General features: G+C 32.4%; 1 protein-coding gene and 1 long non-coding RNA gene across 2 annotated transcripts; both read left to right on the top strand.

Moving 5' to 3' along the window:
* The first annotated feature begins 411 nt into the window (after positions 1-411).
* LOC130450646 (transcription elongation factor SPT5) lies at positions 412-10,079 on the top strand. The gene is made up of 16 exons (XM_056789153.1): positions 412-925; positions 2,056-2,214; positions 2,271-2,429; positions 2,523-2,660; positions 2,715-3,004; positions 3,066-3,226; positions 5,015-5,359; positions 6,676-6,811; positions 7,267-7,512; positions 8,066-8,228; positions 8,291-8,472; positions 8,572-8,790; positions 8,846-9,088; positions 9,155-9,432; positions 9,489-9,659; positions 9,783-10,079. Exons 1-16 carry the CDS (start codon positions 669-671, stop codon positions 9,918-9,920), a joined length of 3,285 nt encoding a protein of 1,094 aa, XP_056645131.1. The 5' UTR covers positions 412-668; the 3' UTR covers positions 9,921-10,079.
* A 1,007-nt stretch (positions 10,080-11,086) lies between these two features.
* LOC130446605 (uncharacterized) lies at positions 11,087-25,369 on the top strand. The gene is made up of 3 exons (XR_008910168.1): positions 11,087-11,160; positions 11,612-12,584; positions 14,393-25,369. It is a non-coding gene; the product is annotated as an uncharacterized LOC130446605 (long non-coding RNA).
* The last annotated feature ends 1,433 nt before the right edge of the window (positions 25,370-26,802 follow it).

The following is a 26,802-nucleotide window of genomic DNA, read 5'->3' as shown; positions in this document are numbered from 1 at the left end:
AAATTAAATTGATTAAACTAAATATAACTTAGATTCTACTTCATCATTCGTTTTTTTAAATACAATTTAAACTTTAAACATTTGTAAAAGCAATATCTAAACAAGTTTTAATACAGTTCCAATAAAACATACTGATAATATGTATATAGGCTGTCAAAAATTCAATTTAATTCAGTAAAAAAATATTCATATTTTTAGGAAACAAACAATATATATTATTCTTTTTGATTTTGGACAGGTACACTAATTCTAATATTATAGATACTGTATACAGAGTTGATTCAAATTCTAATTGTTTGTAGTCATTTTACCGAAGGGGAAGACTAATAATATTCTTTTAATATACTTATTTCAGAAGCTGGCAATATACTACCCTCTCCACTCTCCATTTTAATGTGACATAAGTGTCAAATGTCAATTGTCAAAATGAGAATTTTATTATCCATCACACTGTTGTGGAGGAAGCTAGTGCAGAATAATTTGAGTGCATAATCATAAAAATATCGTGAATATCTTAAAAATAGTGAAGTATTGAATATTTTATCCATACAACAATATCTGAGGCAAACAACTTCAAGAATAATTATAAGTGTATTTTATGTATACACGTATATATATAACCTATATAAATCAGATAGCAGCGTTTAAGTAGTTCTATTTGTACTAAAATGTCCGATTCGGAGGGTAGCAATTTTTCTGATAATGAAAACGCGTCCGACGCTGGCTCTATACGTTCTCGAAGTTCAAGAGGTAGTGTTAGAAGTAGATCGAGATCTCCTTCCAGATCTAGATCTAGATCCCTTTCAAAAAGTAGATCTAGATCACCTTCAAGGGGTTCTAGAGCGTCTCGTTCTGTATCTCGGTCTAGATCACGTTCTAGATCCAGATCTAGATCACGTTCAAGAAGCAGATCTGCTAAATCTGGGTAAGAAACACTAACTTTATACTGAGTGCCAGGGTTGCTGCTTAAGTTTTGAGATAGACAAATAAAAATAAATATTTTCAATTGGATATGGTTTTATTGTTTTTTTAAAGACATATGCCTTACATAATGATGAAAATAGTAAGTTGAAATGTTTCTAGTCAAAGAGACTAGAAAAAAAACAAATAAGGACGCATTTTTCAAATAAGTATATATAAGAACAAGTATATAATATCCTCAATATTTCACTAATGAATGTTTTTATTGAATAATCTTTATATTTGTTAATTTTTTATGATTGCATCATAATGGTTTTTTTATCATTCTTATTGTTGATGTATGTTGTATTTAATTATTACGTTTCAACTTAAATTTATTGAGTTACTTGAAATCAGAATAAAGCCTCTACTAACAAGGCCATCATTCAGGACAGAAACACCCTAAGTAAGTCTATTTATAAATCCATGTTAATATTGGAAAGGAAAATCATGGATTTGCATAATAATAATAGATTAAAAAGTATAACAATTCAAGAACTAGAAAATTATTGGGGACAGAAATAAAAAATTCGATGGTAAGTTTGTTAAAAAGTAAAACTTCTGTTGTCTGACCATGATCAGGAATGTATATAATTTTAAAAAGTTTAAAAGCTGCCTGCGATGTCAGAGAATTCTAGTATGTCAGCTCATCATAATCTATGACTTAACTTTTTACAGGACATTACTTCATTGGAAAATTGTAATATTCTTTTAGTATAAAGTATTTTAAATTCCTTTAAACATTAGATTCAGTTTTATAATTATTTGCAACAGAATAATTTTTATATAGCACACCTATGATAAAGTGAATATTGCTGTCCTCCATATTGAACAGCCATGCTGGGCGTCAAATTTTTGGTTATTGCTCCTTCCTTTACGTTTAATTCAGTTGTTTAAAATCATCACCAAAAGTCTTAAACTTTATCAACTATTTATTCAGAAATAAAAATAAGTGTTTCTTTATTAGTCTTAATAAAAAAGTTTATTCAAATGAATGATTGGAAATTTTGACTGTAGATTTGAATTCCATATTGTAAAATGTTCTATTTTCAGTCTAGTTTTATTATTCCTAATACAAGCCTTATATATTTCCAGATCAGAAGCTAGAGAGGCTTCAGGTCCCGAAGATGTTGCAGAAGAAGAGGAACCAGATGGAGATAGTTTGCGTTCTGATGAATATGATAGTGAAGAAGATGAAAGTGATGATGGCGGAAGGGCTAAAAAACGAAAAAAGAATAAAGACAGATATGGAGGGTAAGCTTTCATAATTTTCTTTTTAATAAATAATTTTTATTCTTATAAATTCTTAGATTTATTATTGATGAAGCTGAGGTAGATGATGAAGTAGAAGACGAAGATGAATGGGAAGACGGGGCTCAAGAAATTGGTATTGTACCTAATGAAGTGGATGAATTTGGACCCACTGCAAGAGAAATTGAAGGGAGAAGAAGAGGCACTAATTTATGGGAGTAAGTAATGTTAATGCTGATTATAATTACCAATAAGTATTATTTCAATAATTGAAGCTTAAATTTAATTTTTATGATTATTTTTTGTTTTAGTGCCCAAAAAGAATCCGAAATTGAGGAATATCTTAAGAGAAAATATGCTGACGATAGTGCAGCTATTAAACATTTTGGAGATGGAGGTGAAGAAATGTCTGATGAAATTACTCAACAAACACTGTTGCCAGGTGTAAAGTAAGCTAAACATTTTTTTTTAAATTTGTTTACATGAACCAAATAACTTTCAAGGGATCCAAACTTGTGGATGGTAAGATGTCGAATAGGGGAAGAAAAAAATATTTGTCTACTGCTTATGCGCAAATTTCTCACTTACCAAAATACAAATCAACAACTACACATAAAATCAGTGGTAGCACCTGAAGGAGTTAAAGGTTACATATACATCGAGGCTTATAAGCAGCCCCACGTCAAAACGGCCATTGAAAATGTAGGACATTTAAAAATTGGTATCTGGAAACAGCAGATGGTTCCTATTAAGGAAATGACTGATGTTTTGAGAGTAGTTAAAGAACAAACTGGTACATATTTTCTATTAATTTAGTGAAAACTGTCTTTATAGATTTAATTATCTTTTTTAAGGTTTAAAATCCAAACAGTGGGTACGTTTAAAGAGAGGTCTTTATAAAGATGACATTGCTCAAGTAGACTATTTTGATATGGCTCAAAATCAAGTTCATTTAAAACTATTGCCTAGGATTGATTATACACGACCTAGAGGAGCTTTAAGGACAGCACAAACAGTACGTTTCAAGTTTTCAATTAATAAATATAAAAATTAATCATCATACGTTCATCTATAATCAGTAAATTACATTTATTTTCCAGTTGGACAACTTATACCTATTTTTATATTTTTATTTTTATAAAATGGTTAGTTGAAAAATGAAGATATAAATTGTGTAAATTTCCATTTTTATTTCTTGAACAAAAAATATACATAAGGCATTAAACTCTCTTATTTAACATAAATTAAGAAAAATGAATGACTGAGATTCAACAATCAATTCCCAAGTCTATGGGTCTATTTTTTATTACAGAGAAAATTTTCAGCATGGTATTAACTGAGCACAGGCAAAGTTCTGATTTAAACGAATCCTATATATCTTCAAGTTTTTTATTAAGGACCGATATTTTTATTGCAAGATGTTTCATGTCACATATGCTATAAAGCACGCTGGTGTCGTCGTTCAAATCAACCACCTCCAATAAACTCAGCTACTACCCAAATCCGTAGGCAGCAACAGATCACCACTATGAATACCAATTGTGGAAAAATTCTAGAATGAGGTGGAAGTAATCTGAATGAGTTTAATGCTGCAAAAACCCAAGCTGCTATTTTGACAAAGAATACTGGCATTGTGACTCAGGATTTGGTCTTGTTTCGACATAAAATATCATCATCATTGCAAATCCGCTTGTTGGGTGTTGAGTTTGGGAGGAATCTTCTAAACATCTACAAGGCCCAGATTTGTGCATCTTTGAAGTATTGAGGAGAGCAATGCTACGTCTTTTTTTGGAGATAAATGTTCTTGAAGAAAATGATTTTATTTGGCACACAAATGGTAACTTTTCAGGAATAATCATAAATATATTTTTAATAAATAATGAACTGTTAATATTTTCTGATTAAATATGTAATAGGGTAGCAGGGAGGAGTCATGGAAAGACTACGTGCATAGAAAGAGGGGTCCTAAAAGGACTATAATATGACCACGTAGTTTATGGGCGCTTCCAAAAGGCATTATCATTTTAAATGAGAATTTTGTGTCATATGTTTTTTGCTGTTGTCTTTAACCTGTAAAAGAATACATGAATTTTCAGCAAAAAAATTTAGTGTTTCAGGGTTTTAATTATATCCATTATAAACTTACTTTCCTATTCCCAAATCCCAGTGTGCAGCTTCCCTATAACATTAAAATTTTAAGATACTCCTTCCAGCAGCAGCACTTCACCAAGCATTTAATTGTAGTTAGCATGGCTATTCATTCCAATCAATTTCTCATTGCTATTCGATTGGTATTTGTAATCTTGTTTTTTTTTAATATGGTGATTTGGGTTGATTCTTTTAACTATATTTCTTATACTATATTGTGCCAAATCTAATAAATTGAATAAAATGTAGCTAAATGTCATTTCCAACATGAGATCTTCCAAGAGGAAACTGTCTGCCTTTTATTATCAATTACCTAATACTAATATCACCTAATATATTAGAAATGCCAAAAAAATAAGATACTGTTCTAACATAGTAATTTTATATTAAAATTTAGACAACATTGCACGAATGTAACCCAGACATAGATACAACTTTTGTGAATTATCTCACCACTTCTGATGGGAACATTAGGATCTGTTAATCATATAGTTAAGTAATACAAGGTGTTCCTTATTCCACCCTCCATTAACGTATCGTCTCGGATTACATAATATTTGTCTAATATTAATGTGACGGCATAGAACCATACATTTACCTTCCAAGTGTCCTTTAGACATTTGATGTTCCATTAATCTATCTTATACTGTTTCAGGAATCTGATGCAGATAAACGGAAAAAGAAGCGTCGTCCGGCAAGCAAACCGTTTGATCCTGAAGCTATAAGAGCTATAGGAGGTGAGGTAACGTCTGATGGTGACTTTTTAATTTTTGAAGGAAACCGTTACTCCCGCAAGGGATTTCTCTATAAAAATTTCACACTTAGTGCAGTTATAACAGATGGAATAAAACCTACTTTAGCCGAATTAGAAAGATTTGAAGAACAACCGGAAGGTATTGATTTAGAGCTATCTGCAGATAAAGAAGAAAAAGCAGTTACACATTCGTTTAGTGCTGGTGATAATGTGGAAGTGTGCGAAGGTGAATTGATTAATTTGCAGGTAAGTATCATTTATTTATTATAATCTTTTAAAATTGTTTATATAATTGTTACTGCTATAAGTGCATTGTATACTAACAATTATCACGACCTACAGCTTTTTGTTATCTGTGTACGATCTGGTGATATAGATCTCTAAGTAGGGTAGCTTCTATAAGGAGATTTAAGCTTTAGATGTTTACAATATACCCCAAAAGATGCTTTTAATTAATAAGATTTACTCATCTGAGATCTTATGTAGTTTACCAAGGCCTCAGGGAGCTCTCTTCAATACAGATTCGTTAACTGTTAGGTCTTTTTCTTTTGTCTTTTAAAAAATCTAACTCAATTTTGTTTTAAAATATAGAACATAGAAATAATATCGAATACCAAAAGCAACGACGAGGTGGACTCACTCACCAGGCTGGGACCGGCCGAACTCACCAATGGGCCCTGAACACATCTTTGGTGTTGCTATCGCGTCTCTCAATGGTCTACTTGCAAGGCGGGCTCGGCGGAGATGGATTGAGGTACTTGGTATGAAACAAGAACCTTGAGCGTCTCATACCAAACAACTGCACCAACGATATAGGTGCGGAGTCCAACTAGTGTCCGGATTTTTAACCGGACACTGTCATCTAAGATGCCATCTCCACACCGTGGGCATCACTGATGATCCAGAGTGCCGCTAGTGCATGTAAGGGTCAGAAACCGCAGACTATGTTATCTGTGAGTGTCCAGCACTCACATGAGCGCGGTTTAAATACTTGGGCAAACTTCATAGTTTGCCTAATGACATCAAAGAGTTTAAGCCAAAGCACTTGATTGACTTCTTAAAGGACATCGGCCTTTGGTAATGTCAAGTGGAGCACGATGGGCCTATATGAAGGCATATGTGCTCAACCACCCCATGTAACTATGAACTATGAATATCGCGGTTGTCTGATCCACAGAAAAATAGTGTAGTACATGTAGAATAATTCAATACCTTGGTTCTTTTAGGTATTGATACTGAAAAACCAAAACTACTCCCCAAACAATTATTTCTAGTTTTCTCAATATGTTTGTGTTTCATATTCTCTTATGAAGAGTGGTCCCCTTTATTGTTCATAACATTTTCATCTTTGCTTCTCACAATTTCCTTTTTGTCATTGTTTCCTTGAACTACATTAGTTATCTTGGTATGATCTACCAATTTGTGATATACGAAATCTTTAAATTTTACTACACTTTGTATTTTCTTGATAAAAATTTCCATTAAATAAGTTGTTTTGACTAATTTTCATAAAAAATAATATTCTATCAATTTTTAATCACATGATTCCCTTTTTTATTTAGGGTAAAATCATCAGTATAGATAGTCACATGATTGTAATAATGCCGAAACATGAAGATCTAAAAGACTCTTTATCCTTCCGACCTAATGAATTAAAAAAGTATTTCAAAACCGGAGATCACGTCAAGGTATTAGGAGGTGAGCATTCTTATAACTTCAAATAAGGGGTCGGCTTCACGGTTCATGTCGTGGACGAGTTCGAAACAGTACTATTTTCAATTTTTTTTAATGTTGTTACAAAAATAAATATTGAATGAATATTTCTACTCACCGTTTGAATACAAGATATGCATATCAATATAATATTGAATATCAATCAAAAACCAAAAGTATTTGACCATCTGCTATTAAAACTGAAAAAGTCTTCAATTGAAAATCAAATCTCATTTAAGAAAATCCAAAAAAATTCATCTCTCTTGCCAAGAAACAAATCGCTTGGTAAACTATTTTATTTTTATTGTAATGTATTCATTATTTAATTTATAGTTTAATAATTTGGGAAAATGAGCTGTTTATGTCTGTTACAATACAAACTATCGAACAGTTTTACTCATAGAAATAAATAAATAAATAATATCAATAATTGTTTTTAGGACGATACGAAGGAGACACAGGTTTAGTGGTCAGAGTTGAAAACAATAGGGTGGTCGTAATATCTGATTTGACTATGCACCAAATGGAGATTTTACCAAAAGATCTACAACTATGTACCGACATGGCTAGCGGTGTTGATTCTCTGGGTAAATTCGAATGGGGAGATTTGGTCAATCTAGACGCTGAAACGGTTGGAGTTATCATCAGATTGGAAAAGGAAAATTTTAACGTTTTAAATATGCACGGTAAAATGTTTAACAAACTAATTATTTATTGCTTCAAGTAGCAACAAAACATGTTAAAGTGAATTACACATACCTAAAACATACGAAAATTTATCCATAATTATAAATATTTATTAAAAAAATTGAAAACCCAGTTTCCGATGGCTTATAAAACACTGGGTAGGTCACAATAGAGAGTTGAATTATGACCTTATAACATCATAATGGACATTATATCATTTAACTCAAAAACCGTGGAAATATTGCTTTGCTAAAACAATTTTAGAAAGTATTGGAAATATTAACAAAAAAATTTAAAATTGAGAATTTTTTGCTTGTTTTATGATTCGAACTTTGGTCAATTATAGACCTTGTTAGTTTAGTAAATCACTAAATATACCATAATTAACTTTTAAATGTTTAACAATATTATGAACATAATTTTGGTGTCTATCAACCCTTTCCTCGCGTCAGTTCAACACAGTTCATATCGGCCCTTTTGACCTTTGGGATTAATAATCATAACATGATGATTTAAAGTAAAATTTTCAAAAATTGTGAATTTGTTTTTCAGGCAAAGTTGTGGAATGTAGACCTGGATCGTTACAAAAAAAACGTATCCATAAAAATACAGCTGCTTTAGATTCTTACAGGAACAATTTGCATCGTAGGGATATGGTGAAAGTCATAGACGGACCACATTCAGGTTTTTCTGGAGAAATTAAACATCTATACAGGTATATTTATATTTCATGTTGAAAATTTATTAGAGAACTCAAATGTTTTTCTCCTTTTTAAGGAATTTCGCCTTTTTGTATTCCGTGGAATTTTTACACAACGGTGGTATATTTGTGTGTAAAACAAAACATCTTCAGTTAGCCGGGGGTAGCAAACATATACCTTCAGGTGAAATGTCAGTAGGAATGGAGTTCATGTCACCTAGGAGGAGTTCTCCTATGCATCCCTCCAGTGGAGGCGGCGGTAATTATACATATAATTTTATTCCTTCAACTAGCATTGAATCTTTTCTCTCCAAATATCAACTTTACTTTGCCATCATTCAATATATTCTTTTTTAAGGATTCGGCGGTGGCTTTGGAGGAAGACCTGCAGGTGGTCCAGGTAGAGGTAGAGGCGCAAGAGATAGAGACATTATAGGTACTACCATCAAAATTACCAGAGGACCTTATAAAGGAAATATTGGTATTGTAAGGGATACAAATGAAAAAACCGCAAGAATAGAATTACATACATCATGTCAAACAATATCAGTTGACAAAAACCACATCACTGATGCCGGTAAGTTTATTTTTTTTGCGATCGAATCATTTATATATTTATAATAATTTTTTAGGAACTCCAAGCAGCAGAGATGGCAGTGCTTCGACTTATGGTAGAACTCCAGCATACGCTGGAAATCAAACTCCATTGTACAGAGATTCTGGTAATAAAACACCTATGTGCGATTCTGGTTCCCGTACACCTTTACATTATGGTTCTATGACACCAATACATGATGGTTCTAGAACACCTAATGCTAGTTCAGAATGGGATCCAGCGGTATCCAACACTTACCCTTCACCTGGATACAATCCAAGTATGTTTCGATCTGTTTTCATTGTTCATTCAATTTTGTTATTTTATGGTTTTCTTTTATATTTAGGTACTCCAGGATATCAAGTAAATGGTCCTTACACGCCCCAAACTCCAGGAACTATGTATGATGCAGGTTACAGCCCTTACCAAGCTAGTCCGGGCTATCAGAGCGCAATTTCCACTCCCAGTCCTGGTACTGGATACGGACAATCACCAGCTTCAAGTAATAATCCCTACAGTACCCCTAGTTCAGCATATAGTCCTAATATGCCCTACAATCCACAGACACCTGGAGCCGGATTGGATATGCTACCTATGACAGATTGGCATACAGTTGATATTGAAGTTAGTCCAAAATATTAAAATTAATACTCTGTAGCATAAAATATATATATTTTTAGGTTAGAATTCGAGATAGTCATGATGATAAAGGTTTAGTAGGACAGACTGGAGTTATAAGAAGTATTTCAGGGGCTATGTGTACAGTTTTCCTCCCTGCTGAAGATAGGGTGGTTAATATTATGTGTGATCACCTAGACCCAGTGAGGCCTCAAAGAGGTGATCAATTTAAAGTAAGCAACAATTACAGTTGAATTACAAATTGCACACTACAAATGTAGCATATTTACCTGTGTAGTATGTTACAGTGATTTAGGAAGTATATATCCAGTCTGCTAAATAAAAAATTCTTTCAGGTTATTATTGGCGAAGAAAGAGAACAAACTGGTGAACTACTATCTATAGATTTACACGAAGGAGTTGTGAAGATTAAAAACGATATTACAATGTTGCCGTTACAGAATCTGTGTAAGATGAGACCTCCCGATCATTAACTCAGAAAAAAGTTAACTCTTACTTTATTTTGTTGAAAACTGTATTTTTTTATTGGGAAGTAAGTTGCATATATTTTAGTTATTAAATGCATGTCTGAAAAGATTTATGTGGAATTGAATATCGTACAAGTATGTCAAATATAAAAATTTAAGTAATAACTTCTTTTTTTTTCTACCAAACCACATAATAATCACACCAAGAGCAAGACCAGGTCATAAAGGCAAGTTGTGATTTACTTCCAAAGGTGATAAAATAATTATGACTCCAATTATTGCTGAAAGGTGCTATATCTGAGCCTTCTCTGGTATCTTTATCTGACCTACATAAACCTACTGGTTACAAGAGCATCCAATCCCAGACGAAACACAGGTTAATAGTTTTCTGATCGATCGTTATATACAAGCAAGCAGGGGCGTATTCGAAAGTAATTGTTTTAACAATTAAATATTGGAAAAAAATAATTTTCAAAAAGAGTCCTTGAAAGATGGATGGGGAAACGTTTTGTATATTATACACCAAGATGGTGAAGGCACTGCGGTTTTGTGTAATTCTTAAATCCATTTCAAAAAGATTTATCGCATATCAATCAATCCAATTATTGGTTATAACGAAAGTACTAAGTTTCGAGATGGAGATATTGGACCTTGATAAATGGAATCAGCGACTTCGAAAACGCTGAATTAAAGTGTATTTATTATTATTTTAAAGCCGGCGGATATGGAAGTATTTGACATAGTCTTTTATAAGATATTTAAAAAATAGTTAAGGGGAAATCAAATAGGCGCTATTTTGTAAATAAACAGTTAAGCTTGTTATGATTTTAGGTCTCTTTTTTATCAAAATCAGTTCAAAATTGAGGTTTCCACTTATTTCGGTATTTATCGAAACGTTAATTTTTACATACTATTTTGACGGATTTTAATAAAATATAGACATAAAAACAAGGCAAATAATCACGAAAAATATATAAAAAGTTTTAAGAAGTGAAAGGTTAAAGAAAATTAAAAAAATCTTATTGTGAATTTCTTTCCAGTAGAACGTTAAGATAAATTAATTGAGTAATTTTTCGAAATTTTATCAAACTTACCTTAATACGGCCCTGTAAAGAATATCCCTTGGACTATTGATTTTATTTAAGCTCCTGAATTGTGAGACGAAGTTTCCCAGCATTTCCAGTTCGTGGCTCGTAAAGAGAGCATCTTCCAACGATTTTGTCTATGTAACTCAACTTCATATGAGGTATGATCATTTTTTTTAAAGATCCAATTCCTTTTTAAACGATGCTGTCAATTTACAATTTGATACATTTGTTAAATTAGTAGATTTGTTAAAAAATGTGAAATTAAATAGGAATCTTGAATATGATTTTCAAAACTCCAAATAAGAATCTAAAAATGGCGTCTACAAGAAAAACTGCGATATAACTGAATACATGAACAGAATTAGCAATATATTTCTTAAGAACTTCTTAATGATGATTGAATTTGAACGATTTGTCCAAATACGCGTATATTTCAAACTGTTGGTCCAAATAACCTTGTCGTGACTTTGGAAAACATTTCACCTTTTCTTTAGTACCATGAATCAAATCCGAATCCACTGCTATACAGATCATTAAAATTTTGCACCTGAGTACATTATTGTACTAACACAGGATTCTCAAGTGTATAAATATTTTTATTTTTTTCAGGTGCAGTAACTGGACGTTTATGAACCTACGATTCCAGCGGTTATAATTGAAATATCCAGAATTTCATAAAAATATTTTTTTAAAAAAATTTAACCATGTCTTAATACTTTTTTGTTACAGATACTTCACAATTTCTCTTTTTTTATTTACAGCTGTTAATCTAATATCTTTTTTTATTTGACTCTGAATAATACAAAATTGCACAGTGTCAAATGTTTTACCAATTCTTAATGAATTTATATTTTTCATTAACTGGTACTCGCTATACATTACTAAATTATATATTTTCAGGATCTAGTACCTGCTATGGTAACTTTTATTGCACAGTGTTAAATGTTTTAGCAATTGTTAATAACTTTCTACTTTTCATCAACTGGTACTCGCACTACATTACTAAATTAAATATTTTCAGGAATCAGTATCTAATCTATGGTACCTTATATTGTACTGTGTCACATGCTTTACCATTTCTTAATATATAATGACTTTCTACTTTTCAGTAACTGGCATGCGCTCTAGAGTACTAAATATTACATAGTGTTGAATGTTTTACCAATTCTTAATGACTTTCATATTTTTCAGTAACTGGTACTCCTTTATAGTATCAAATATTGCAAGGTTTTAAATTTTCTACCAATTCTTGAAGCCTTTATATGTTTCAGTAAGTGGTATTCGATTTAGAGTACCAAATATTGCACAGTGTCAAAAGTTATACAATTTTTTATGACTTTATATTGTTAAATAACTGGTATTCGCTCTACAGTATCAAATATTATAGAAATACATACCAACTTATATTTTTCAGTAACTTGTATTTGCTTTATAGTACCAAATATTGCACAGTGTCGCTAAATTTTTGGTAAAAAAATTTGGGGATATCAATTCCCACTCAATTTTATAACAATATGTTTGTGAAATGTTACAGGTTCCTTATATTTAGCCAAATTAGGAAACCAGACGAAAAGTGTTCTGGGTAAGCTCAAATTTCCATTTACCTTATTTTATTTTACTTTTTTAAAGATATATTTTTCAGTGTACCTCGTATTTACACGTGTCAAAAATAATTCAGCAATCTAACAAATTGTCAAAATCAGTTGATGCCCATTGAAAAATGGCCACCGTGGGGTAAACAAATGCCGTAGTGTTTTGTGTAGTTTGTGAAATTATTTGTTGTTTTTTGTTGATTATTATTTCCAGTTTTATATTGAAATGGTGTCTTAAAGTGTTGCTACATGAAAAAGTACGAAATTTCTTTCCGGAAACGTCACTTTGTTCTTTTTTTTTCGACTGCAAGGTTGTGATTGTATTAATTTCAATGAAACAGATCTAAAATCCTAACACCATGAAACAAAAAACAACCGAACTACTGGACAAAAACCAATAAAAAATAACACATGCACATACGAGAAAGTTGATTGTTTGCCCCACGGCCGTAATTTTGACATAGATCAGCTGTTTTCTAAAATTGTCTAATACTGATTGCTTTAAAAGCACATGCTATGTTCATAATATGATTTAAACGTGCACTAACGATTTCTGAACGTTTAGTTTCACATTTTTTGCTCTATGGCCCACCTAACGTTTTTCTTAATTACAAGTACATAGAAAAACACTTAGCTTATAGTCCATTATACTATTCACTCCGATATTTCGACGAAGTTAACTGAAGTGTAGTAGACGCTTTAGAGGTTAATTCGTAGTGAACATTACAAAAATGCCAAGTAAGATTAATGCGCATGTGTCGGTTCGAAAACCGTATTCAGAACAAGTTTGGAATTAAATATCTGTGCTCAATGAGCACAGAATTTTTAATATCGACGTGCTTTATCAGCTTTGTTCACGTTTGAATTTAGAATCAATTCCGAATCCGTTGGTAACCAAGTTAGGATTGCTGTTCTGCGCATGCTTGATCGCAAACCTATTTGGATGTTGATTTACAGCGATCATAATCAGTTATTAAAGGAATGACCGTGATCCACGAATACAGAACTGTTATTAAAAATTCAGAACCGAGTAACCCGCGAACGACAATTTTGTACGCGCATGTCCCTGTGATATTAGCTCCGCGAATCTACAATCCCAATCTGCGGTTGAATCTGGTGGCAGAATATGTTCAGTACTATCGTGAACTTATCTAATAACAGATGTATAACGTACAAGTTCGGATCTGAAGATCTACGCTCCACGAACATATAATTTGTAATCAGGCACGTGCTTTATTCTACTACCGCGACTGCGAATGATTCTGATGACAGAACATTTTGAGAACTACCTAATTACAGATGTGTAACGTACTCGGAATAAGTTTGGATTCATAGATCTGTGGTTCACGAACATAGAATTTATAATCTCGAATGTGTTTTATTCTATATATTCTACTACCGCAACTGCGCATGATTCTGATGACAGAACATGTTGAGGACTACTGCGAATTTATCTAATTACAGATGTATAACGTACTCGGAACAAGTACAGATTCATAGATCTGTAGTTTACGAATATAGAATTTGTAGTCAGGAATGTGCTTTATTCTAGTACCGCGACTGCGCATGATTCTGATGACAGAACATGCTCAGGACTACCGCGAACTTATCTAATAACAGATAATTAGCGTACTCAGAACAAGTTCGGATTTATATATCTGTGGTTGACGAATATTGAGTGTGTCATCACGGACGTGCTTTATTTTAATACCGCGACTGCGCATGATTCTGATGACACAGTGAACATATCTAAATCTAGTAACAGATATACGAAATCCATGCACAATGTCTTTTTCAGGTAATACCGCGTCGAACGTTTTCAGTGAGGAATTTAAAAAAGAAGAAAATGACCTTGCCGAGAATGACTTCATTAAAAATATTTGCTCTAAAATACAGGGCGAAAAACCGGCAGGATGTCTTGGAAGTGGCGGTGCCGAAACGTTTTTTATTCTTAACGTAGGACTTTTATTACTCATAACAACATTTACAAGTTACATTTATTAGGCTTTGTTAGGTAAGAACAAGTCTTTGTTGTTTTATTATATAGTCGTTTATACAGGGTGTTTGTTGGATAGGCCTCACGCCCGAAAAATATTTGAGGTTATTATACATTATCATATATTGACCACAATTGATTATTTATATTGAATATATAAGGGATCTATTAATAATAATGATGAATTTTTATTTAACATTTCAAACATTTTTGGTAAGATAACCTCAAAAATTTTATAGACCAAATTGGAGAGCCTCCAAAAATATACATTCTGTTGATTATGTGATTATAATATTGTACATATTTACTGTAATTAAAAGATCTCTTGATGTTTCATTGGCATTTTAAGCATTTAAGAAAATAATTTTAAATGGAATGTTTTGAAGTGAAAAATATATACTCTTAGACCAAGAAGTTGTAGAACTTGAAAAGATCATTTATTTATTTTCATTAAAACTTCAGTAAACACAAAAAATATTGAATTTCTAGTTACGTATACAGTTTTTTTGATTAATAACAATTACAAAAGCATGTCTGTTGATTTATCACTTGCACTTTTAATATATTAAATGTGCAAAAAAAACATCAATTTTATAGCAATGCCTTAATAAACTCTTCATCTACTTTATTTGCTTAAAAATATTAATACTTTTCCTAGCCTCGCAAAAATTTAGCATTTTTTCATATTGTGGTATTTTTGTTTATTTGTAACAACCAACTAGCAAGTTTTTTATCATCTTTAAGTGGGTTTATACTGGCAAAAATCAAAATAAAACCAGAACATGATCATATTGGTAAATTTGTATGCTTATACCGCTCAAGCAAAAATATTTGAATTGGATTCTGATTGTACCCAGGCCCCAAACCTACATACATTTGTCTTTTTGATTTCAATGTGTTCCCCAAAGGATGTCTCTTCCCTGAGGGGGGCACATTTAAAACAATATAAACTCGCCATACAGTAATTTATACCTGGAAATTGAAATGAAATCAGATTTGACCTTATGGGTAACGATTATATCGTTATATCTTTTTCCTGTGTCTTTTGGTCGTTGTCCAAGTTACTGAACCATATGTTTCCATCTCTTGCTATCATGTGTCTTTTATCATCGTCTTTATTTTATCTGTGGTTATGTCCATGCTGTATTTTTTTTGTTTGTTTGTACAATCCGACATTTTTTTCGTTCTCTGCAAAGGAAACAGTGAAACCAGTATGTACAGGTTTTTTTGAAAGAAGATAATTATTTAACAACCCAAAACAACATTGAACATATGTTCAAAAATTTTTATGTTATTGATGTATGAACATCAAATTTTTTTATTTTCACATTTAACTATCAGTTTAAATTAACTTTTACGCAATATTTGAAAGTTACAGAATATTTTTTTTGCTCTGGTACTTTAATTCATAAACGTACTTCAACTGTACTTCTTCTTGGTCTACAGTAAATTTGTATTTTAACCAATTATTGGCTAGTACTACAACTACTAGTATGCTCATTATATATAGCTAACTCGTGTTTCATTGTCAACGGCATATAGTGACTAATTGGTGATTTAGATAAAGTTAATACAGGGTCGTTTCGCAATAAGGAAAATCAAACATTAAAATGCTTCTTTGAAGACAATAAGTTGATTTTAAATTATTTTGGGTATAGTCTCTTTTATATATATACATACATATAAATTGAATATTTTCAATAATATACAGGGTATAAATTATATTCAAAATCATTCAGTTATTTTTTTCTAATAATTTTGTACATATACAGGTGCTACAAATATATTCGAACCCATTTTACTAAATACCACTTATTTTAACTTGTGTATCTAATAGGCCATTTCAATAATAAGTCAAGTTAATATCAAAATCATCTGTTTTCGATCTAACTTATTGTTTTGAAAAAACTTGTTCGGGTATAATTAGAATTAATTTGCGAAAATGGTCTTTATGTTTAGTAAAATTATCTCAAAGATAAACATAGTTTTTATGATCTGCCTGTAATTCTCAATTACATAAATAAAAAAAAATAAATGTACTTACACGTGTAAAAGGGCATACTTAACTGAAACCAAAATATTCATTTGTTTTATCCAATCATTCGATATCAGGTATACGGTGTCTCGATAAATTATTAATTTTTATATTTGTTCGATTTTTTTGTATTTAATCGCAACATCCGGACTCTTTGTATCTAAATTTACAATATAAACTGGAATATCAAGACTATTATTTACGGACAGAAACAACTTAACAATGAAACGTCTCACAAGGAATTTTTGAGATTATGTATTGAAATAGCCTATAGGACGATCCAGAACTATGACCTGCGCAACACTAATATGGCAGCTGGACGACAAACAACGTGCTTAACGTTATTTAGACCACGGGGTTGTGCTATTTGTTCAGTCTAATCGTGCGTTAATTTGCCTTGCCATTATGTGCATAACATTTTTAAAATATGAAGTTACTGTTGATGTTAACTCCAGCAATCCTTCAATGAATTCAGAAACTGTGTAGATATTTAAACCTGTATAATATTTAGTTTTTTTTTTCATCATTTCTTGAAACTTCCCTAGAAAGGGTTTTTCATAATGTACTGATACGAACCAACTTAGTAAAAACATAAGATATGTCTTCTGATGATAAATCTTTCTGCAGTTTTGGACTACATTCATATGAACATTCTTCTAGAATATTGTCCACTACTTGTGTTTGGAGTTTCAGTGTCTTCTAGTGAAACACAAAGATAATATTTAATTAAATTCTGCCCAATAACATAACTATGAATAGAAGTACGCTTCATCAATCATCTTTCCTCTTACAAAGGTAGAATTAATTATTTTATATGAAGTATCTCACTCTACATTACACTAGTTTTTGACGTTTTTCTTACTTTTCGTATCTTTTTTGTAATGCAGAGATGAAGTTCCTTGAAGAACTTTGGCCTCCCAGAAAACTGTTCTCTATTCTTCTCGATGTTGTATTTTCTCCGCCAATCTGGTACGCCTTGTTCTTTCGTTCTACCATACCAGGTTGTCTTGGTAGTCTGCGGCTTTCCGGTTTTTACCAAGTTTGACTCCTCGACCCTCTGGCATCCGTTCGACGTGACTAAGCTATCTTAGTCTCACACTCTTGATCTTTGCTACTAGGCTGAGTTCTCCAAACAGGGCGCGAGTCTGCGTTAGTACGGATGCTCCATCCTCCTTGGTCTTGCGGCTATAGATGCGCCGAAGTGCTTTCCTCTCCTACGAGATGAGTCTCAGTTCGTCTTTAGCACTCATTGACCAGGTTTCAGAGGCATACATCCCTTTTTTTATGCGCCTGCGGAGTAGGCGAAACTTCAGCATCTTTTGTGCACTGTAATACGCCTTGATTCCAACTTTCACTTTCTCCTGTATCTCCAGTGCAGTCTCGTTGTTTTCAATTATAAGCGAGCCAAGGTATTTCAAGGTGTGAATGCTTCCGTGTCTGCGTAGTCTCATCTACGCACATACTTCGTTCAAACTGAGCCCAGCTCGATTGAATTCTTCATTGAATGTCCGGAAGTCGTCTCTAAGCTCTATTTCCATTCTGCTTAGCAGGGCAACATCGTCTGAGTAAACCAGCTTCTATTTTATTTGGTTGTGTAAGGTTCCTGCCAGGTTGGTGTGCAGCTTCCTCCATATTCTTTCCAAGGAGAGCAAAAAACAGCATCTTCTTGTTTCAGACCTTTTTTGACGTTGAATCGACTTGATGTTGTGAAGTAAACTCAGCGTTTCATGAAGGTAGCTGTAGCCTAAGAAGAGTTTATGCAGTTTCATGTTGTATTCGTAGCGCCATGTGGTCTGTCGTTCTTTTCCTCTTCTGGAATCATATTGGTAGTCTCCAATAACTCGCTCTGCATATACCTCTAGTCTTCCAGACCATATTCTGGCCATTTTCCTCATTTGACATCTGGTTAGGAATTCTGTTTTAATTTAAATGAGATGGGCAAGTTAAACAGAAGTATATGTGTGTGTCGTCCATCGGCCATAATTGTTTTCAAGTGATAGCTACTTGAATAGACCTACGGTTATAAAGATACAAGTGAGGTTAAGATCTCTTCTACTCTCTTTTTTATGTGTTTCTACAATACTATTTTCATGTATTTCCTCTGTTGCCTTCGATAACGAATCTTAGAATGATTTTATTTTTTAATCAGTTTTCTTCGTGTAGAATAGTGCCAAAATAAATATATATATCTGAATCACCCATTTTCCTGTATCCCGTTTCTATATTCAATTCTCCAATGTGTTGAAACTATAAACATAATATTTTAGTGATAAAAAAACATGTTGAAAATGTTTCTTGCTCTGTACATGCCAAAAAAAACTTTGGGTTAGATGATTTAATTTATTTAAAGTACAGGGTAAATAATTTGATTTGTATAGTGTAGTTTAATAATTTTGGAATCGAAGTTTGAAGTATACACAAGTTTTAGATTTTTAAAATTTTAACCATTTTTGACATATATAAAAAAGTGCGAAATAAGATCACGAAACGTCTGTTGTTTGGACGATTTAAAAGTGGAAATGAGTCATTTACGAATGAGAAACGCTCGGGACGTCGTCTGACTCCAAAATAGGTGAAAAGAAAAGCGAAAAAACTTGTTGGTTCAAACTATTTGGAACCTTAGGGAGGAATTCAACATCTTGTATGGTTAAGAAAGAGCAAACGATTTTATTCTGCATTATTCCTGACGTTAAGAAGACAGCAATAGAGCAGAAACGCTCTCAGTCATTAAATAATCATTGGGAAGTGCAAAGGCAGTACTTGGAAATAAATTCATTACAAACTTAACTTCTGGTATGGTTAATAAAGAAACCTGAAGAATGAGCAAACAAATTTCTTCTTTATAACTCTTCATTCACGAGTTTTTGGTATCTAAAACTCTCTACAACCGCTTTATTCACCAGGTTTAAGACCACGCGATTTCTAGCTCTTCCTTAGAAAAAATAGTTGTCAATAAGAATCGTTATGACGTTTTTGCTGACATTGAGGTGGTAACGATAGAGCAGAAACGCTCTCAGTCATTAATTAATCATTGGGAAGTGGAAAGGCAGTACTTTGAAGTAGATTGATATATTCTGGAATGTGATGAACTGCAATTAAATATCAAGAAAAACGTGTCTGTAAGAACTGTTAGTTGTGTAATTAACAGTTCGATGTTATAGTTCACGCTCCAGAAATTCCTAAAGTGTGTAGATATGCGAAAAATAATTAATTGTCATTATTGTAATGAAATTATTAAAAATTTATCTATTCACACATAATCTCCCGAATTTTACTTCCATATTATAAATTTTGGTTAATTTTCGTTAAATTTCAAACCTCGATTCAGATTTATCGCCGAAAAATTATTTTTTTAAATTCTAATGGGTTCTGTACTCAATATACATGGAGAGTCACTAAGACACTACAATGTTTGCGAACAAAAATTAAGGTTTTATTTTGCTCTCCCTGTATACAATATGCTGTCATTTGACCCATTTATATGTATATATTTCCAAAGTTTGTAAGTGTTGAAAAGTGTGGCAGGTAATCGTTATAATTTTTTTTATTTACGTAAAATTTTAGAACATGACGTCCAATGTATTTATATTCTTGTAGGGTTTCTATATTTTGTTAAATTTATCTTTTAAACAACGAAAAATGGTATCCAGTTCTCTTATATTTATCGAAAAACTTAATTTGCATAAAACGTTTTAAACTATAATAATCTTTTACTATTAGCCGCACCCCCACACATTCCAGTCCAATCAAAAAGTCATACCGATTGTAGGGAGAGTCCGCCAAATTTAAGCAGAATGTGGTGGTTGTTCCAAATCAACTGACAAGTTTAAATTTTTTTGGTTTCCGATATATTTATACAGTGAACGGCATAAGATATAAAAATATTTTTGGTGGTTGCTACCCCTTTCCGAGTGATATATTATCGGCGACTACGCTAGATTTCTACCTGACCAGTGGTTCGCTGTTGGAGGTGAGGATGGCGCCAGCTAGCGTTTGTTTGGGGAATGTTTACCTACATGAACCAAACAGTGACGCTCTTTGACGTTGTATTCAGTTTTGGTGTCAAGCCCGAACGAGGGTTGTTTAACCACTCTGATGAGACGTAATAACGTCGAAACTAATCACTGGCTACAAACCCCTCCTTGCAACTGCGAGCCATTGGAGATTTTAATATAGACAAAAAGGTCGATTGTCATCACGCTCTTCATAGGAGATGTAATTAAATATTAATCGAGGCATTAGCCAGGAAAGTAGTTGTTTTCTCCTTTGAAGAATGGCAGAATACATTTTCGAAGTTATTTCAGAGGTGAATACTAGGATACTTGGGACACCTAATTTAAAATCGAAATATTTATATAAAACAAAATCACGAAAAATTTTTTTTGGGGGAAGCAGTAATGGAAGAATTTTTTTCAATTCAGTGAACTTTTCTTATATTACACTAAGCTTTGCATCTATTTTCAAAGTGGTTACAAAGTATATTCTGCCGTTCTTCAAAGGAGAAAACAACTACTTTCCTCGCTAATGCCTCGACGAATATTGAATTATATCTCTTCTGAAGAGCGTAATGTCAATTGAAACTGGCTAGTTTCGACGTTATTACGTCTCATTAGAATGGCTTAACAATAAAAAAATTACGAACACCTTGCGTGGATAATGACGCGAATTTATTAAATTATTGTACTTTAATCGATTTTAAATAATTCACATGAATTCGACGTTTTCAAAATGCTTCGAAATTGAGTTCAAAAATTAATATATAATAATAAAATATAGGAGTGTACCCTTATCCAATTATAGATCGTCTACCATTGGTTGGGTTGCTACCATCAGCGTTCTCAACGTTCTTCATGACATTTGAAATAGGGGGGTTCGAAAACCAGCATTTTAGACACACTTACTTGAGCATTTTGTATCCGTCGAGTCCGGTAAATTATGTTTCAATTATCTTGAGACTTTTTTCATTCGTTTCAAAACTCAAACTGTATTTCACTTAAATATAAAAACAAAATACCATTTTTCTACAATATTATATTCCTTATCTATTGTTAATATACTTGATACATTTCTTCAGAAAAAATTTGTGATATTTTCCTTGTAAAAAAGTGATCAAGCAGTTGTGAATAATTATAGTTATGAAAAATGTTTTTTAAAGTCAAAATACTATTCTATGAGTGTTATAACATGTAAATAATGTTATAAAAAAATATCTGACACTTTTTTATATCACATCTATCAAATATTGTGAGAAATCATCTTACAACCATCTCTAAAAATCTCTTATTTAATGAATAGTCTAAGAAGAATACAGTGACTAGCACTACAACACTCTCAAATACTTGGTATCGAAACTCTATTTTCATTTCGTCACTTACACCATATTAGTTGCTTTCTAATTTATTAAGCACTTTGTACAAGAAACTTCGATAAGTTCTGAGTCAAGTGTCAAATTATTTGTTTGTTGCTGAGTCCGACGTACAAGATACTTCATTAACTGAATATAAAATACAAATATTATGGAAACACTCCTTTGAAATAATACTTTTACTGTATGAATTGAAACGATGTTTTTGCCATATAGATTAAGAACCTTTTCTTTGTGGGAATGTGGCAATAGAAACCAAAGAGGAAACCAACAAAACGAAAAGCATGCTTCGTGTAGCCGAAATGAAAACGCTCTGGACTATAGTGGGAAAACAAGAGTAGATCGAATCAGAAGCACTGATCATGGAACAATATGAGGGAGACAAAGAAAAAAAAACAGGTACGCCCACGTGAGATGAATGAAAGAGAGTAGACTGCCACGCATCGCACTTGAAGGAAAACCAATAGGGAAAAGAGAGCCCAGACGACCACCTAAGAGATGGTTGAACAGCTGGCAGTCTACCTTCCAGGAACTGATAGAGAGGAACCTGCAAAATTAACAAAACATGAGATCTTAAATATGAATAAGAAGAAGAATGTGGTAAAATTAAACTCCAAAGTGTACTAAATCTAATATATTCCGAGCTTTTGGATACTTATGTATTCTTGACTAATCATTTCCCAGACGACGAATACATAAGTAGTCGAAAGCTTGGTATATATTAGATATAGTACACTTTGGTGTTCAATTTTTCCACTAAGAAAACGATGCTCTTTTCACGATATTGGGCCCTTTTATAATGTTCTTTATTAAGTAGGTAATATTGCATGTTCCCAATTTGTTTCTAAATTTGTTCTACAAACACAAACATTGATCTGATGTTTGGGGGACAAAACGCAACTGTGATGGGTTTGGATCATTGCGCACCCTTCTGCTCGATTAGGTGCTCAAATTGTGTAATTGGAAAGCGACTATTGTGAGAGCTGTCAGATTTTAAATGCTCAATGAATGGTATCAAACAGCATATATATTTAATAAGCTTCACCTATTTGTTGAATTATGTTTACAAGGAAAAAAATGCTTGTTTCAAAAATTGAACCAATTAAAGCTTTGGCAGATACGTAATACAACAAATTTTGTTTATTTAGCAAAGGTGGACGTGCATCTAAAGAAATCATAAAATTAGATATTTGAAAAAAATTACCTTGTTAAGTTAAGAGAAAAAAAACTTGTTTGAAATACTGATTGAATTTTGGTTTATGAGCTTAAAAAAACTGAAATAAGTCTAGAAACTTTGAAAGAATTTCACTAAAAAATTTGTGGCTAATTATTTCTCAAACATTAATTTTGTTGCTTGCAACATAATAGTAACAAGAAACGGGTCCTATTTTTTTGAAAAAAATATTCCAAAATTTTGCTAGCTCGACAGATATTTTTGCTCATGGTTTTTTCTATAAGAATTGTGTATTTGATATTACTAAATTATCAAATTTTAATGTAAAATTGGTATTAATATCATTTATAGCAATAAAATTAATTAATCAATTAAATCAACAAATATTTCAACAACATTAGTTCGATGTCACTGACTTATCAACAACTTCTTTTACGTCTTTTAGTTCTGATACAGTTAATTTTATTAAAAAACTGGTTTAATCAGAAGGGAAATGATAAGAATTTTGTGTTTTGAAAATGTTTGTTTTCAAACATCCTTTGTGAGTAAAAACATTCATAAACGTTTTAGGTGCATCTTTATCATTTTTTTCTCTCTTCAATCTACGTTTAAATACACTCACATTAGCTTCACCTGTATATGAGTTCGTTTTTGAGTTTGTTTCTAACCCTCCTTTGGACTAAGAACAAGAGACTTATTTAATACAAATTTCGTTCAACAGAAGATTCGAACCTCCGATCTCCATGTTGGAAATTAAGCTCGTCGACAACCTTACCAACTATACCGTAATGGCTCGGTTAAAAAAATAACAAGTAGAAAATGAATATAGTTTTAAAAAAACCAAAACACGCGTTTTCATTTTTTTACTTTTGGAATTAGAAAAATCTCAGTTACCTATTAGTCATGTTTATATCCTTCTTCAAAAAATCTATAGAAATATTAAATGTTGGAGAACAATGACTAGAATATGGGATAAATCTTTATTTACACCACATAGATACAAATACAAAGGCACTGTTTGTATGATAGTGTTGCAGTTATTGGAACTACAAATTTCTCTTCTGGACAAGTGAGAGAATAAAGAAAACTAACGATTCTCCTCGAATATTTAATAAACTGTGTGTATATTTACTTTTCAACATGCTGTTCCCTTATCGTACAAAAAGCTCCCTATGGTATCTGTATGAATTTGAATGTTTAGTACTGCTTTGACCATATTAACAACATGTCCTCGAGTAGCGAAGGTAAAGTTTGTTTATTTGCGATTGAGGAGGAAACGAAAACACTATTGGTGGCATAGAGACCCGGGTGCTTTTCAATATCTAGCGCCAATTTTAACATTTCCGACTCTAGAGACATTATGTCATACAAAAAATGTTGAATATTCCGCCGCTACTCACTCGGGTGATGCAGAGCCTGTACTGATCTTGCATACCGAGAGCAAGTCGTACCGAAAACGAATTTTACCGACCAATCCGAATGTCTGCGTTGGTACGTCTAGCGATATAATGGCAAAAATAGTAGGAGATAAATTTCCAATTGGAATTTGACAGAGGTGGAGTGACAACCTAGAGGATTAGGAAAAATATGGAATACGGAACAGGTGATAGATCTATTAAGGAAGAAAGAAGGATTTTAAAGAGGAATGAGTTCTGGTTGAAAGGTTATAGTTCTTTCAAAGATGTGGAATGTCCTGGAATCCGATTTACTAATTTTATTGATATGAAAAAGTCTAATTTTGTATCGAATGTAATGAATGGTCAGTTATTTATCCACCATTTTATGATTTCTTTGGAGTTTGCACAATTCTACAAATTCATTTGTGAATTGTAGATAGAAAAAGATCAGTGTTGAAATAAATTTCCGCTTTTTATGTAATTATTGAAAGATCTATAAGAAAAAAAAAATATAAAAAAATAGAATAGATTAGCAAAGTTACATTCTTAACCATTATCGATGGTGTTGAAACATAGATGTTTATTAGGTAACGTCATTAAGAATTAAAAGATTTTTATATGTATGTATATAAAAAATCTGTCTACGTTGGACAAAAGAAAAGCTTCAAAACGTGTAAATGACATTAAAAAAAATATTTACTTGGCCAGTCGACTTTTAAGTTTGTATTTGTTTTAACCTTGAATAAATTTAACTATTGTTTGAGATATTATTTTATAACCTAAAAGTTATATATTAAATATTTTTTTTATTAAGTGCTTTACGTATTTTGCTCCCAAACTATGCACGAGATAGTTGGTAAACAACATAATTTTTCCACACTCACTTCAGTGCTGATTACGATTTTCACAGTGTAGTAGAACCGCTAACTTGCCCTTAATTTTTTAAATGACTAATAACTAAAGAATTCTCCTGAACAAAGTTTAAACCCAATTAGCGCACTTGAAGTCCTCCTGGACCTTTTGACCTAATTTGAAGCAATGAGGACAACTTTTAAACTGAATATCTTCAACGAATTGTGAAAATATGGATGCAGACTACAATTAAGGGTCCAATTATTTTAATGGGCAGTAACCAATCGAAGCGTGGGACTGTTAATTATAAGGTATTGAACCGTGACCTCTCGTAGGCATCACGGGCGATCCAGAATGCTGAAGCTGAAATTCTCTATTAATTTTTCAGAAGACATCAGTCTTTGGTAGTTTCAAGGGACGCAAGATGGGTCTATCAGCCAATCCCTGACTGTCAACTAACCCAACTATGACTATGACTAATAGTATTATATATCCTTGTTACATTTTCAGTCAAAACACTACTTTTATGGAATTATTGTGGGACAATTCTTAGACGCAAAAATATTAAAATCGTTTGAATGAGTTTTTGATTATTTTTTTACACTGCTGGTAAATTTTCCTCCGAGCTTCAAGCTCCAATTTCATAAAACTCAAACTCGCCAAACTTGGTATTGCCTAGAAAAATTAAACAAACTAGTAAAGAAAAATAAAATGTTCCTACAATGGATTCGCTAAAGCGAGGGCAGACAAGCCATTCATGGGACCTGAACCTTTCTATGGTATCAGCTACGGAACAATGAAAAAAGCAATGGAAAAGAAGGTAGATAGGAGCCAAACCCAAATTGGGACAACCTACAGAAGCTGAGACATGCAAAGACTCTCTGGGAATTTATGACCAGAGAATATCTGCTGAATGTATCAACCTAATTAAGAATAATCTACAAATAGTAACAGGGCACTGTCACTTCAAAGGACCCCTGAAGATGATAGACTTAGCAGATAATGCGGCGTGCAGATTTTTTTGCACATTCTCTGAAGTGTGAAACTCTACGGAACTCCAGAGGACTATACTTAGGAGTGTATGAAATAGAAGACAAAGATCTCTGGCAAAGGAGTGGGATTAACAAATCAGTTGTATACTTTGGATTCCCCAGTAACACAGCAGAAAAGGGGACGCAGTAGATCCGATACCCTTGTATTCACATACATACAAGTTTTCCTAATATATATATATATATATATATATATATATATATATATATATATATGTATTCAGTATGAATATCACCAAAGTTGAAACTTAGTCTGTTAGCCTATAAACAAAGTGTGTGTTGTCAACATGAAACTGCACTTGCAGGTTACAATACAAAATGACAAGTTCGTCATGTT

The sequence above is a fragment of the Diorhabda sublineata genome, chromosome 1, assembly GCF_026230105.1.
Source record: "Diorhabda sublineata isolate icDioSubl1.1 chromosome 1, icDioSubl1.1, whole genome shotgun sequence".
Classification (NCBI taxonomy): domain Eukaryota; kingdom Metazoa; phylum Arthropoda; class Insecta; order Coleoptera; family Chrysomelidae; genus Diorhabda; species Diorhabda sublineata.
The sequence above is the reverse complement of the archived record's forward strand: the minus strand, read 5'-3'. Positions and strand labels throughout refer to the sequence as shown.